This window comes from Lepus europaeus, chromosome 20 (genome assembly GCF_033115175.1).
Source record: "Lepus europaeus isolate LE1 chromosome 20, mLepTim1.pri, whole genome shotgun sequence".
NCBI classification, from domain to species: Eukaryota; Metazoa; Chordata; class Mammalia; order Lagomorpha; family Leporidae; genus Lepus; species Lepus europaeus.
The window spans coordinates 54,115,305-54,128,634 of record NC_084846.1 but is presented as its reverse complement, the minus strand read 5'-3'; the positions used below and the strand labels follow the sequence as shown (position 1 = coordinate 54,128,634).

General features: G+C 38.3%; 1 protein-coding gene across 1 annotated transcript in view; it reads left to right on the top strand.

Annotated features, from left to right (window-relative positions):
• The window catches only part of VPS50 (VPS50 subunit of EARP/GARPII complex), a 106,950-nt gene that overhangs the window by 34,052 nt on the left and 59,568 nt on the right, over positions 1–13,330 (top strand). The window contains exons 10-12 of the mRNA XM_062178890.1: positions 3,650–3,692; positions 6,079–6,177; positions 8,973–9,113. Coding sequence (XP_062034874.1) covers positions 3,650–3,692; positions 6,079–6,177; positions 8,973–9,113 — 283 coding nt within the window. The remainder of the gene's footprint in view (positions 1–3,649; positions 3,693–6,078; positions 6,178–8,972; positions 9,114–13,330) is intronic.

Here is a 13,330-nt window from a genome sequence, read left to right as displayed (position 1 = left end):
CCAACAGTGAATTGGGGTACCTTTATCCCTACATCCTTGGCCAGCAATTATTGTTTGTTGATTTCTGTATGAAAGCCAATCTATCAGGGGTTTTGATTTGCATTTCCCTGATGGCTGGTGATTCTGAGCATTTTTTCATGTGTCTGTTGGCCATTTTGATTTCCCCTTTTGAAAAAAATGTCTGTTTAAGTCCTTCATCCATTTCTTAACTGGGTTGTTTGTTTTGTTGTTGTTGAGTTTCTTGATTTTTTAATATATTCTGGTTATTAATCTTTTATCATTTGTATAGCTTGCAAATAGTTTCTTCCATTCTGTCGGTTGCCTGTTAATTCTGCTGAGTGTTTCTTTTGTAGTATAGAAGCTTCTCAATTTGATGTAATCCCATTTGTCAATTTTGGCTTTGATTGCCTGTGCCTCTGGGGTCTTTTCCAAGAACTCTTAGCCTATGCCAATGTCTTGCAGGGTTTCCTCAAGATTCTCTAATAATTTGATGGTATCAGGTCATAGATTAGGTCTTTAATCCATTTTGAGTGATTTTTGTGTAAGATGTAAGGTAAGGGTCTTGCTTAATACTTTTCCATGTGAAAATCCAGTTTTCCCAGCACCATTTGTTGAAGAGACTGTACTTTCTCCAGGGATTGATTTTAGCTCCTTTGTCAAAGATAAGTTGGTTATAGATGCATGGACTGATTTCTGGCATTTCTATTCTGTTCCATCAGTCTATCCATCTGTTTTTGTCCAGTACCATGCTGTTTTGTTTATAACTGTCCTGTAGTATGTCTTGAAATCTGGTATTGTGATGCCTCCAGCTTTGTTTTTGTTGTATAAGATTACTTTAGGTATTCTGGGTCTTCTGTGTTTCCATATAAATTTCAGCATTATTTTTTCTAGATCTGAGAAGAATGTCCTTGGTATTTTGATTGGTATCGCATTGAATCTGTAAATTGCTTTTGTCAGTATGGACATTTTGATAATGTTGATTCTTCCAATCCTTGAACATGGGAGATTTTTCCATTTTTTTGTATGGAAGGGCAGGTGTGGTGGGAAGAATCACTGTATTCCTAAAGTTGTACTTATGAACTGTATGAAATTTATACTCCTTAAATAAAAGGTTTCTTTGGGGGAAAATAAATAAATAATTTAAGCAAAAGATAAAAATGCTTCAGTTAGAAAACTGGGACAGTATAATGTGGGTGATTATGGGAAATACTGAAAGGGTAGAATCAGCAGGATTTCATTTCCGGTTACTCATGAAGAGAGGAAGCATTAAAGGTGACCCAGAGATTTCCAGCGTGCATGGAGTGGATGCTGATGCTGTGAACCAAGATAATGAACATGGGAGAAGGAGTGACTCTGGGGTAGAGAAGATATCGATTTTTGTTTGTTTGTTTGTTTTTAGTTCTGTTTGTCATGTGATAATTGTATGTGTTTATGGCTGCTTGGTAACCACTATTCTACTTTTAACTTCTGAGATAACTTTTTTAGATTCTGATACGGGCAAGGTCATGTGGTATTTGCCTTTCTGTGCTTGACTGACTTCTCTTGATGTAATTTCTTTTTTTTTTTTTTAAAGATTTATTTATTTAATTTGAAATTCAAGGTTACACAGAGAGAGATGGAGAGGCAAAGAGAGAAAGGTCTTCCATCTGCTGGTTCACTCCCCAATTGGCCACAAAGGCCAGAGCTGTGCCGATCTGAAGCCAGGAGCTAGGAGTTTCCTCTGGGTCTCAAGGGGTACAGGGGCCCAAGGACTTGGGCCATCTTCTGCTGCTTTCTCAGGCACAGCAGAGAGCTGGATGGGAAGTGGAGTAGTCGGGACTAGAACTGGCACCCATATGGGATTCTGGCACTGCAGGCAGCGGCATTACCTGCTAAACCACAGCACAGGCCCCAGGATTTCATCCTTTTTAATGGCTCCATAGTATTCTATTGTATACCACCTTCTCTTTATCTAGGCATCCTTTGTTTTAGAGTGTGAGGGATTGGGTGAAACATTTATTTAATTCTTTTTAATGACCTTTCGGTATTGTGTTTTGAAACCTTTAGCTCTCATTCATTCATTGTTTTTTGGACAGGAATTGGCCTATATATTTTTTTTTCCCAAGGAAAATCTTAAAATGCTTCCTACAAATACTCCCTTAACTTGTATATGAATTTGATTGCATTTCTGGCATAATTTCCTGGTTAGAGATCTTATTTTTTTTTCAATAAGATATTAATCCTATATAGTTGATTATTGAAAGATACTGTTTTGCTTTTAGTTTTTACTAGGGAATATAATCTCCAGTCCTCAACTTCAGTCTAAAGTATGCTTATGATAAATAGTGTTTGTAAAAAAGTGACTCAGTTCCTTTAGATTTTTGGACGTTTATTTTTGAGACTATCAAAAACTGGATACTTATCTTCTATTGGATTGATTTTTCCGACAGACTGATTTGTCTGTCTCTGTTTATCTGTGTCTCTGTGTCTTACTCTGGTGTGACCCCCTCAGCTTACACTGAGAGACTGTAAAAAGCCAGTACAAGGAACTTGTTACTCGATGTGCTGCTAGGGTATTGTTAGAGGTGTTATGCCTTAGGAGACAAAAAGTCCACTTTATCAAGATTGGCAGAATTAACTTAATGTCAGCAAAAATCGTTTTAGTTTCTTTGTTGTGTTTTGATTGTTCCCCTTCTTGAGTTGTTTGAATATTATGGATAATATTATGAAATCATGTAGTGTGGCCTTCCCTATTTATTATACTCTAGCTGCTAGGAATTCAAGAACCAAATTAATATTCACAGATAACAGTTGTGGAAAACTTTCTCAGATTTTGGTGGGTTAAATTACATTTTTCACTTGTTCTTACTGTTTTAAAAACTGAATCTCAATCTATTTTGTTAAATATTTTCCATATGATTGTATTTTGTTGGCTATCATAAATCTTTTTTAGTAATGAGATATAATAATTTAATGTCAGTTCTGTTTTTTTAATTGACCTACTGATAATTAGACAAATAAGCCTAGGTTCAATTTTATATCCTAAATGTATAGCTTGGTGAATTTCTGCAAAGTAAACATAGCCATGTGACACACCTAGGAATATACATAGAGCATTGTGAGTGCCCCAGAACCTTCCTGCCTGCGCTTGTTGTCTCTAGGTGTCCCTGTTCTGGCTTCTGTCACTAACATTTTGCTTGGTTAGAATTTTAAATGAGCAGAATAATACATTGTGTACTCTTATTAGTATTTCTGGGTATTTGTTTTTTAAATGGTATTTAAAATTTTTCATTTTCTAATCATTTGTTCCCAATATATAGAAATTAATCTTCATTTTTAAACTTTACTTTTTAATTATACTTTTATCTTAAAAAATTGCCATAATTTTTCATTCTTTAGTTCTCAGTTTTATCCATGAGTTCTTTAAGATTTTCTGCTCATATGTATTCTGCTGCTAATAATGATCTTATCTGTTTTGCACGCTAATGTTTTCCCTTGTATTTCTTTCTCTTGTTTTACTGGATGTCTATAGTATCAGCAGCCCATCATGCTGTTCATACTATTGGTTCTTGATTATGTTTATTATTTATGCAGCTGACATGTATTTATTTAGTACTTAGATTGTCTTTTTTAAATATGGGCACATCTAACTCTCTGTTTTATTTACTAGTGAACTGAATTCAAAGCTGCAAGACACTTTAGAGCAAATTGAGGTAAGAAGGTTTTGTCCTGATAGAATTAAAAAGGAGAGAACGATCCAACATGGGAAGCGGATACACAGCAGACTCATAGAATGACAGATGTCTTAAACATCACTCTGGCCTCAGAATCAGCCCGTAAGGCATTCGGATCCAGCTAAAAAGCCCATGAGAGTATTTCAGGCATGGAAAGCTAAGACACTCTGGCAAAAAACAAACAAACAAAAAAGTGACCTAAATGAAAGATCTCTGTGAGTGAGATACCAGCGGAAAGAACAGGCCATCAAAGAAGGAAGTACCTTTCTCTGAAGGGAGAAGAGAACTTCCTCTTTGACTATGACCTTGTCTAAATAAGATCGGAGTTGGCGAACTCAAGAGGCTTCCATAGCCTTGGGAACTCATGACAATAGCCTCGGGTGATTACTGACGCCATAAATAAGAGTGTCAGTTGTTAAATCAACAATAGGAGTCACTGCACACCTACTCCTCATGTAGGATCTCTGTCCTTAATGTGTTGTACTATGTGAAAAATGGTATAACTAGTACTCAAACAGTACTTTATACTTTGTGTTTCTGTGTGGGTGCAAACTGTTGAAATCTTTACTTAATATATACTAAACTGATCTTCTGTATATAAAGAGAATTGAAAATGAGTCTTGATGCGAATGGGATGGAAGAGGGAGAGGGAGATGGGATGGTTGCAGGTGGGAGGGAGGTTATGGGGGGAAAAAGCCGCTATAATCCAAAAGTTGTACTTTGGAAATTTATATTTATTAAATAAAAGTTTAAAAAAAAGGTTTTGTCATAAATGACTTTTCCAAGCTTCTGAATAGCACAACTGCAACATTGTGTTTTAAGTTTGGCATCCTAACTGGTGTTTCCAGATCACTACAATTTGTTGTTTTTCATTTGGAGTACCTAAATGTAAACTCAATAAGACTTTTGGAATTATGAGACCTTAAAACAGGGATAAATATAGTCAGTCATAGGTATATCCTATGGCCAACTTACTTTCCATGCATTGATTATATTTTATCAACTACTTCTCTTTTAGTGAATTAATTTACTTATCCATAATTAATGGTTGATGAAAACTCTCTTACAGAGTCCTAACTCTCAGAGTTATTTCATCAATGCATTAAAAATCTAGAAACCAGAAGGGAAAAAATGTGTTGCTGTAAACACGAAGCCTTCTTTTACCTTCCATACACATTTTCGGTGTTCATCTCTCACCTTGGCAGTCTTTGCGAAGCAGGGTTTTCATTTTAGTAAATTTAATAGGAATTATTTGATTTCTTCTGCTTTTTATTTTGTTGAGTTTAGGCTTTCAAAAGTCTTGTGAAGGTAGTTTCTGATCACAAGTAATTCTTTGCTAACTGTAAGAAGGCCAAATTTGTGATAATCACAGAAACAAATGCTTTTAATCCCTAAAGTAAAAAATTTTCTGAATATTTTTAATGATAATTTTCTATGAGAGCTATAATTTTCTTTAATGTCTACATATAACACTACTCTACACCTCTGTAAAAATTGTTATGTAAAAATGAAACAGTCAAAATAGAAGTTCATAAATAGTGCTTTTATATAGAAAAGCTTAAACCTCGAGATGTGTACTTTCAAGGTCAATGGAGTTTTGTTGAGAATTACTTGTCAGTGATTACAGAAAGATTGTTTTTCAGTATTACCTGAAATCAGTTCATATAGTTGTAAGATATTACCAGATGTTTGAAGAACTATAAAGTTCAGTAAAGATAAAATAAAATTTCTTTAGAAACTTTTCAACTTATTTTGTTTCTCTTAGAAAGAGTAGACATAGGTTTCACGGTATAAAAACTCACATGTTGGCCGGTGCTGTGGCTCAACAGGCTAATTCTCCGCCTAGCGGTGCTGGCACACCGGGTTCTAGTCCCGGTCGGGGTGCCGGATTCTGTCCCGGTTTCCCCTTTTCCAGGCCAGCTCTCTGCTATGGCCCGGGGAGTGCAGAGGAGGATAGCCCAAGTCCTTAGGGCCCTGCACCCGCATGGGAGACCAGGAGAAGCACCTGGCTCCTGGCTTCGGATCAGTGCGATGTGCCGGCCACAGCGGCCATTGGAGGGTGAACCAACGGAAGGAAGACCTTTCTCTCTCTCTCTCTCTCTCACTGTTCACTTTGCCTGTCAAAAAAAAAAAAAAAAAAAAAAAAACCCTCACATGTTAATGATATTTAGTAAAGTTGATTATAATTGCTAATAAACTACAACTCCAATTTATTTCTAATTTCATTTAAACTTGTTTTTGACTACTAAATCCAGTGTGATAATAAATATATTTAGATATTAATTACAAATGAGAGATTAGTCCAAATATTTTCTTGAAAACAGTATGTCTTAATCATTATTCATTGCTTCTTTTAATTCCCTAGGAGCAGTTGGATGTGGCTCTTTCTAAAATCTGCAAGAATTTTGACATTAACCATTATACCAAGGTTCAACAAGCTTATCGACTGCTCGGAAAAACACAGGTTAGTTTCAAAAGGATGTTTGCTTTTTTTCTTAATCAGGAATCTCCTGACCTTGAAGATTGTTTTAGATCTGAATATTATTAATGTAATATTCTTATGAAGTTTCATTTAATAAAGTACATGTTTATGCTGAATTAATGGTAGTGATATAGTTTGCATAAATTTAGTATATTGTAGTGTAATTAAAACATTACAAATGTTTGGAACTAAGAAATAATTTTCAGGCCCAGTATTTTCACAATTGTACACATCCTAAAAAAAAACGTAGGCGTGGATGTTGACACAGTGTTTAAGATGGTGCTTGGGGTGCCTGTTTCCCACATCTGAGTGTGCAGTTCATGTCCTGGCACCCTGGGAGGCAGCAGATAATGGCCCAGTTGTTTGAGTCCTTGCCTCATAAATGGGAGACCTGGATTGAATTCCTGGTTTCTGTCTTCAGTCCAGCCTAGTCCAGCTGCTGGAAGCAGTTGGGGAGTGCAACATGGATGGAGATATCTTTGTCTCTGTCTTTCAAAATAAATCAGGCCGGCGCCGTGGCTCAATAGGCTAATCCTCCGCCTGCGGTGCCGGCACACTGAGTTCTAGTCCCTGTTGGGGCGCCGGATTCTCCCGGTCGCCCCTCTTCCAGGCCAGCTCTTTGCTGTGGCCCGGGAGGGCAGTGGAGGATGGCCCAAGTCCTTGGGCCCTGCACCCCATGGGAGACCAGGAGAAGCACCTGGCTCCTGGCTTAGGATCAGCGCGGTGCGCCGGCTGCAGCGTGCCAGCCGTGGCAGCCATTGGAGGGTGAACCAACGGAAGGAAGACCTTTCTGTCTCTGTCTCTCATTGTCCACTCTGCCTGTCAAAAAACAAAAACAAACAAACAAAAACAGAATAAATCAAACAAAAATCTAAAAGCAAAACATTTTATAAAATAATTCATTGGCAGATAATATGTAGTCTCTGTTACCACAGCTGTTGATCCAGAAACATGATTTCTTAGTTTGGGCCTTCATGGATTTTTAGACTGGCCAGCCACAACCACTTAAGATAATATATAACTCTTGTGCATTTGCCTATAAAAGAGGTCCATTGCATTTACCAGATTTTTCATGGGGTTCTATTATTCTAGTATTCACTGAATGCCATAACTTTTCTCATTATCATGGCTTTCCATACTCTTAGTGCCCAAAGATTTCCTTGAAAAACTTGAACTAGGGGCCATGGTGTGAAAGCTGTGTCTTATGTATGTCCAGAATTATATATTTGCCTAGATAACACTTGAACATGATGAATGTAAAGGTTTTCTTCCTCTCAGTGGTCCTCTCTCTAAAAAGGAAATTTAAGGCTTTATCAAACTCTATTAACCTTTTGAAATCTCATTAAAGAATTTTGACAGTTTATTGTTCTTTACTAATTTTCATGTCTTGGCGTGTACCTTGGAAACAATAAAGACACTTTGAAATTTTGAGGAATATTTTTAAAGATCTTCAAAATTGGGATAACTTCAAATTTTCCCCATAAGATTAAGTCTTACATTCCTTAAAAATTGTTACCTACTGTGTACATTGCTCCAGGGGCTTCTGTATGAGTCCTAATGTATCTTTTTTTTTTTTTTTTTTTTGACAGGCAGAGTGGACAGTGAGAGAGAGAGAGACAGAGAGAAAGGTCTTCCTTTTGCCGTTGGTTCACCCTCCAGTGGCCGCTACGGCCAGCGCACCGCGCCGATCCGAAGCCAAGAGCCAGGTGCTTCTCCTGGTCTCCCATGGGGTGCAGGGCCCAAGGACATGGGCCATCCTCCACTGCACTCTGGGCCACAGCAGAGAGCTGGCCTGGAAGAGGGGCAACCGGGACAGAATCCGGCGCCCCGACCAAGACTAGAACCCGGTGTGCCAGCACCGCAGGCGGAGGATTAGCCTAGTGAGCCGTGGTGCCGGCTGAGCCCTAATATATCTTACCTTCCAGTGCGATCTATAAACATTAAAGAAATGAATGGAGGCCGGCACCACTCACTAGGCTAATCCTCCGCCTGCAGCGTCGGCACACTGGGTTCTAGTCCCGGTTGGGGTGCCGGTTCTGTCCCGGTTGCTCCTCTTCCAGGCCAGCTCTCTGCTGTGGCCCGGGAGTGCAGTGGAGGATGGCCCAAGTCCTTGGACCCTGCACCTGCGTGGGAGACCAGGAGGAAGCACCTGGCTCCTGGCTTCAGATTGGTGCAGCATGCCGGCCGTGGTGGCCATTTGGGGGCATGAACCAACAGAAGGAAGACCTTTCTCTCTGTCTCTCTCTCTCACTGTCTAACTCTGCCTGTCAAAACAAGACAAAACAAAACAAAAAAAGAAATGAATGGAAGTGATGTTAGGTAGTTACAAGTGGTAGAACGGAATATAAATCAGGGTGAGTGGGTAGAGTGCGGGGAAGTGCTGATTGACAGAGGATAGTCGGGAAAGGTTTCTCGGAGGTGGCAACCATAGAGAAGTGCCCTGGATCACATAAGGCAATGAGTATCTGATGGCACATCCAGAGCCGTGATTAGGCCTGGCATGTGTGAGGAAGAGCAGGCTGAGTGTCGGTTGTAAATACAGAGCCACAGAATGGCATTGATCATGCAGATTGCTCTTGAGTGGGACGCTGTCATGGTGATTTGGGTTATGTGCAGACTACAGTCCATCCTGGGGATACTAGTGATCTTTGTTCTATAGCTAAATTTGGAAAGGTTTTTTCCCTTGAGTTTTTTCAGTCTTGAAATTTATTCATTTTAATAAATAAATCATGTTGTAATAAATACTGAAATTATGCTATATGTTTTTCTTTCCATAGACAGCAATGGATCAACTTCATATGCACTTCACCCAAGCCATTCACAATACTGTGTTTCAAGTCGTTCTTGGTTACGTGGAGCTCTGTGCGTGCAATACAGATACGAAATTCCAAAAGCTGCAGTATAAAGATCTTTGTACAGTACGTAGTCACCAAATTCTTGTTTTTATATCTCACTCACAGATTTTACATTCATGTTCCCCTTTCTTCACACCTGCTATTGGAAGATGCTACTAAAATAAAAACAAATGGTTTCCCAGGTTTTTTTTTTTTTTTTCTTCCTTCCATATTATTCTTCCTAGAGTAACAAGAAAGCTGACACAAATAATAAAGGCTGCCAAGACTGAAGAGTTGTTGCTTTTAAATGGACTCTGCCTTCTCATAGCTTCTTTAATCTTGTCCCTCGGGCCCTAAATTTTCTTCTGCGATTGCATCTTGGGTGTTTCTGAGCAACTGTCTGTGCTGGTTTTCCCTACAGGCTTCCAATCAATCTTTCTGTGCTGTGTCATAACCAGTTTTTCCTTTTCATTCTTGAAGGCTCATAGGTCTTTAGGTAATAGAACCCAGCAGGTGGGAGTGGACCGGCTTGGGCTCTGTGAAGGAGGTCTCACAGAGTGTGTGAGGAAAAGAGAACCAGTGGCAGTTGAGTGGTAGTGCCATTTGCTTTTACAGAGAAGGATGGCAAGGAGCAGGGCTGCATTGGAAAGTGATGGGTTTTGTTTGTTAGAGATCCAAGTGGACTGGCCAAGGAGGCAGTTGGATAAAAGAACCTGGGGAGATAAAACCTGAGGTTGTGGATGTGAGAGTGGTCGGCATCTATTGGTGGTTAAAGCCATGATACTGGATTAGGAGATTGCTGAGGAACAGGTGGCGATGAGGAAGACCTGAGAGAGGCTGTGGGCCTTGTGCACTCAGGAATTAGGGCAGGAGAGCCTGGGAGAGACTGAGGAAGAGCAGCTGGCTGGCTGAGAGGAAGAGGCATGTGGTGTCCCTGCAGCCTGGAGAAGGACGTGTTTGAGGAAGGATGGAGCATGAGCACGTGTCAGGTGCTGCTGAGTGTCTGAATGTGGGGATGTTACAGGATTGACCGCTAGATGTGACAATGTGGAGACCGCTGTTTACCATGCTCCCTTTAAATCTCGAACATTCTTAAGTTTTCTGTAATGTCAACAAAGGCAGTTTTAACAGTTCTAAGAAATAGATATCTACTCTTCTAATTGTATCTAGGAGTAAGTGTGAAGTTAAGCTAATCTTCATTCTCCATGGAGTTAGTCAAAAGCACTGGTCGTATATCTGTTGGCATCTGGAGTTTTCTTACTTGAAGTACAACAAATATTCTGGAAAAGGGAAATTATATGTTATATATGTAGATATAAAATATATTAGAGATTAAGTCAATGAAAATGAAAGGTTATAGGTTGAAACGTGTTTTCAAATAACTTCATGAATCATGTAGAGTGTTTTCTCACATTTTATGATTATGGACTAAAAGTGTGACATAATCATACAATTACATCTCTAAATGTCTTTTTCAAGTATAGTCATCATTTCCTAAATTTTAATAATTTGAAATTGTTTATCTTCTTATTCATAAATGTTCTTAAGTTGGTAGTATGTACTTTAAAATTAAATATCCAGTCACATTTATTTTTGATTCTGTTAGTGTTACTTTTATTAGTAGATGATGTAAATGGTAGTTGATTGCAAATTAACCACTTTTCTGTTAAAACAGAATTAGTAACTAAGACATTTTAAGTGAAATAGGCTTTTGTCCTTCTATCTTCTTTGCTGTAGTTTAATCGTGTGTGTTTGTGTGTGTGTGCACACGTGTGTGGTATGGTGTTTTGTTGACTTTTATATGCTTTTAAAAGTCAAAGACCTTTGTGCTCATGCTTCTTAAGAAAGTCTTCTGTATTCCCCTAAATTGAAGATGACAGATATTCTTGGCTTACAACTTTTTATGAATAACAATTTGTGCTCAAGGTATTTAACATACTGTTATGTTTCTTCTGAATTTCCTTCCTTTTTTGAAATAAGCTGACCTTTGGAAATAGTTGTGCCTATTTAAATGATCAGATGACAAACAACCTATGCTTCTTCATTTCAATGTGAGCAAACACTTGTTAAAGTTACCCCTGAGAAGCCTCTGGCACATCATGATGAAATTATCCATGTATTTGTGACATGAGGTATATGTAATTAAGAAGCAAAATGATTTATTAATATACCAGAGCTTAGTCATAGAAAACATATGCATGGAACAGCAGGCACATTTGTTAGTGTTCACCCAACACAGTTGTAAACTTTGGTTTGTATTTGAGCTGTGCTATAACATTAGTTGAGGTGATTTGGGTTTAAAGTGATAGGGATAAGTAGCAAATGTTAGTGATGGTTTCATGGAGAAATTTCTTTTGAAGAAAGGAGTTAACTTCATAAGGTAAAGATTTTGATGCATAAGCTAGTTCATTTTCTTTGGCACTATTTTTGATAAAAAATTGGGTAACTTCAGAAGTTATTCCAGCCCATCTAGAGGTCGCACTGGAACTCCTAGACAGTGGTGCCTTGGAAAGACAGGTGTACAGCTATCTTTTTGAAGCCTAATCAAGTGTTCATTTATTTCATTTCTTTAAATTGTATTTTATGTGTTAAACCAGATAAGAGTAGGAAGAAATTACTTCTCACCAGTCCTATTTCTTCATTATTTAATTTGGTGTAAGTTGTGAACATTTAGCAAGTAGATTCTATAAAAGGAAATGGTTAGCTCAGGAGAAGAAAAATAGAGGGACCCTATAAAGTTGAATGAAGAAGCTAATGAAAGGAAATTTAAGTATTTATTGATGAGAACAAATAGCATGACTGGCATTTCAAAATTTGGGCAAGGGAGATATGTATGCAGGAGCTTTGTATTAGAGTATAAGGCTCTTAACTTTTCAGTATGTGGCAGTGGGGAATCATTTTAGCCCTTCATTAAAAGTAACTGAAAATAATTATTGAAGACATACTTATGTGAGAACACATGTGGCATAGAGTTTTTGGGCAAGCAGGAAACAGTAAAATTCCCTGGAGACGTGCAAAGAATGTTGACTGTGAAATATTTTGGAAATGAAAAAGGTGAACCTAGGCATTGTGACCGTGTATTTTTTCTGCACAGTAGAATATTTTGAATGGATATTATAATCATAAGAATAGTTCAAAAGTAACATTGAAAATTAAGGTAAAGGAATGATAACATAGTAGGAAGCAGATGCAATTCCTGTGAACAGGGAATGACTGTGCTTCCTTTAAATGAAAAGAGATTGAAATAAAAAAGGTAATCTTTGGTTTGTCTTATTCATAGTATCATTTAATTAATTAGCTTAAAAATTTTTAAAAAGATTTTATTTATTTATTTGAGAGGTAGAGTTACAGAGAGAGAGAGAGGGAGAGACAGAGAGAAAGGTCTTCCATCCAGTGGCTTACTCTCCAAATGGCCACTACAGCTGGAGCTGGACCGATCTGAAGCCAGAAGCCAGGAGTTTCTTCCGGTCTCCCATGCAGGTACAGGGGCCCAAGCACTTGGGCCATATTTTACTGCTTTCCCAGGCTATAGCAGAGAAGTGGATTGAAAGAGGAGCAGCCGGGACATGAACTGGCGCCCATGAGGGATGCTGGCGCCACAGACGGAGACTTAGCCTACAGTGCTACAGCACTGTTCCCCATTATTTAATTTGTTTATTTGGAAAGCAGAGAGCTAGAGTAACAGAGAAGACATTTCCCATCCACTGATTCACTCTCCCAGTGCCTGCAATGGCAGTGCTGGCCTGGGACTAAAACTGGGAGCCAAGAACTTAATCCAGACCTCCTCCCACGTAGGGCAGGAACCCTGTTACTTTAGCCATTACCGATACCTCCAGGGTCTGCATCAGCAGGATTCTGGAGTAAGAAGCCACAACTAGGAATCCAACCCAATTACTCTGATGGGAGTCCATAATTATCTTAACTACTAGGCCTATCAGTCACCCCCATAGTTTATTTTAAAACATCCTAAGATATTGTCCTAAATGAGTAGATTGAAATTGGGTTAATTGTTATTATTTTTTCTTTAAATACCCATGCAAAGAAATCTGGGGAAAAATTAGTGCTTTTTTTATTTTTAAACTCTGGTTCACTGAACCCACAGTTCTTAAGGCCAGCAGTATCCTATCCCTTTAAGAAATTTCTGACACCTATTTTCTTTTAGCATTGCTGAGTTAATAAGTTTTCTCAGTTTTGAACTTTTGGAAATCATTTTGCAGTTGAATGTATTTTTTTCCTCTACTAATCCATGTTTTCTAAATTAGAAACATAGATTTTCTTTTTATAGTTTATCTTTCAGTCTG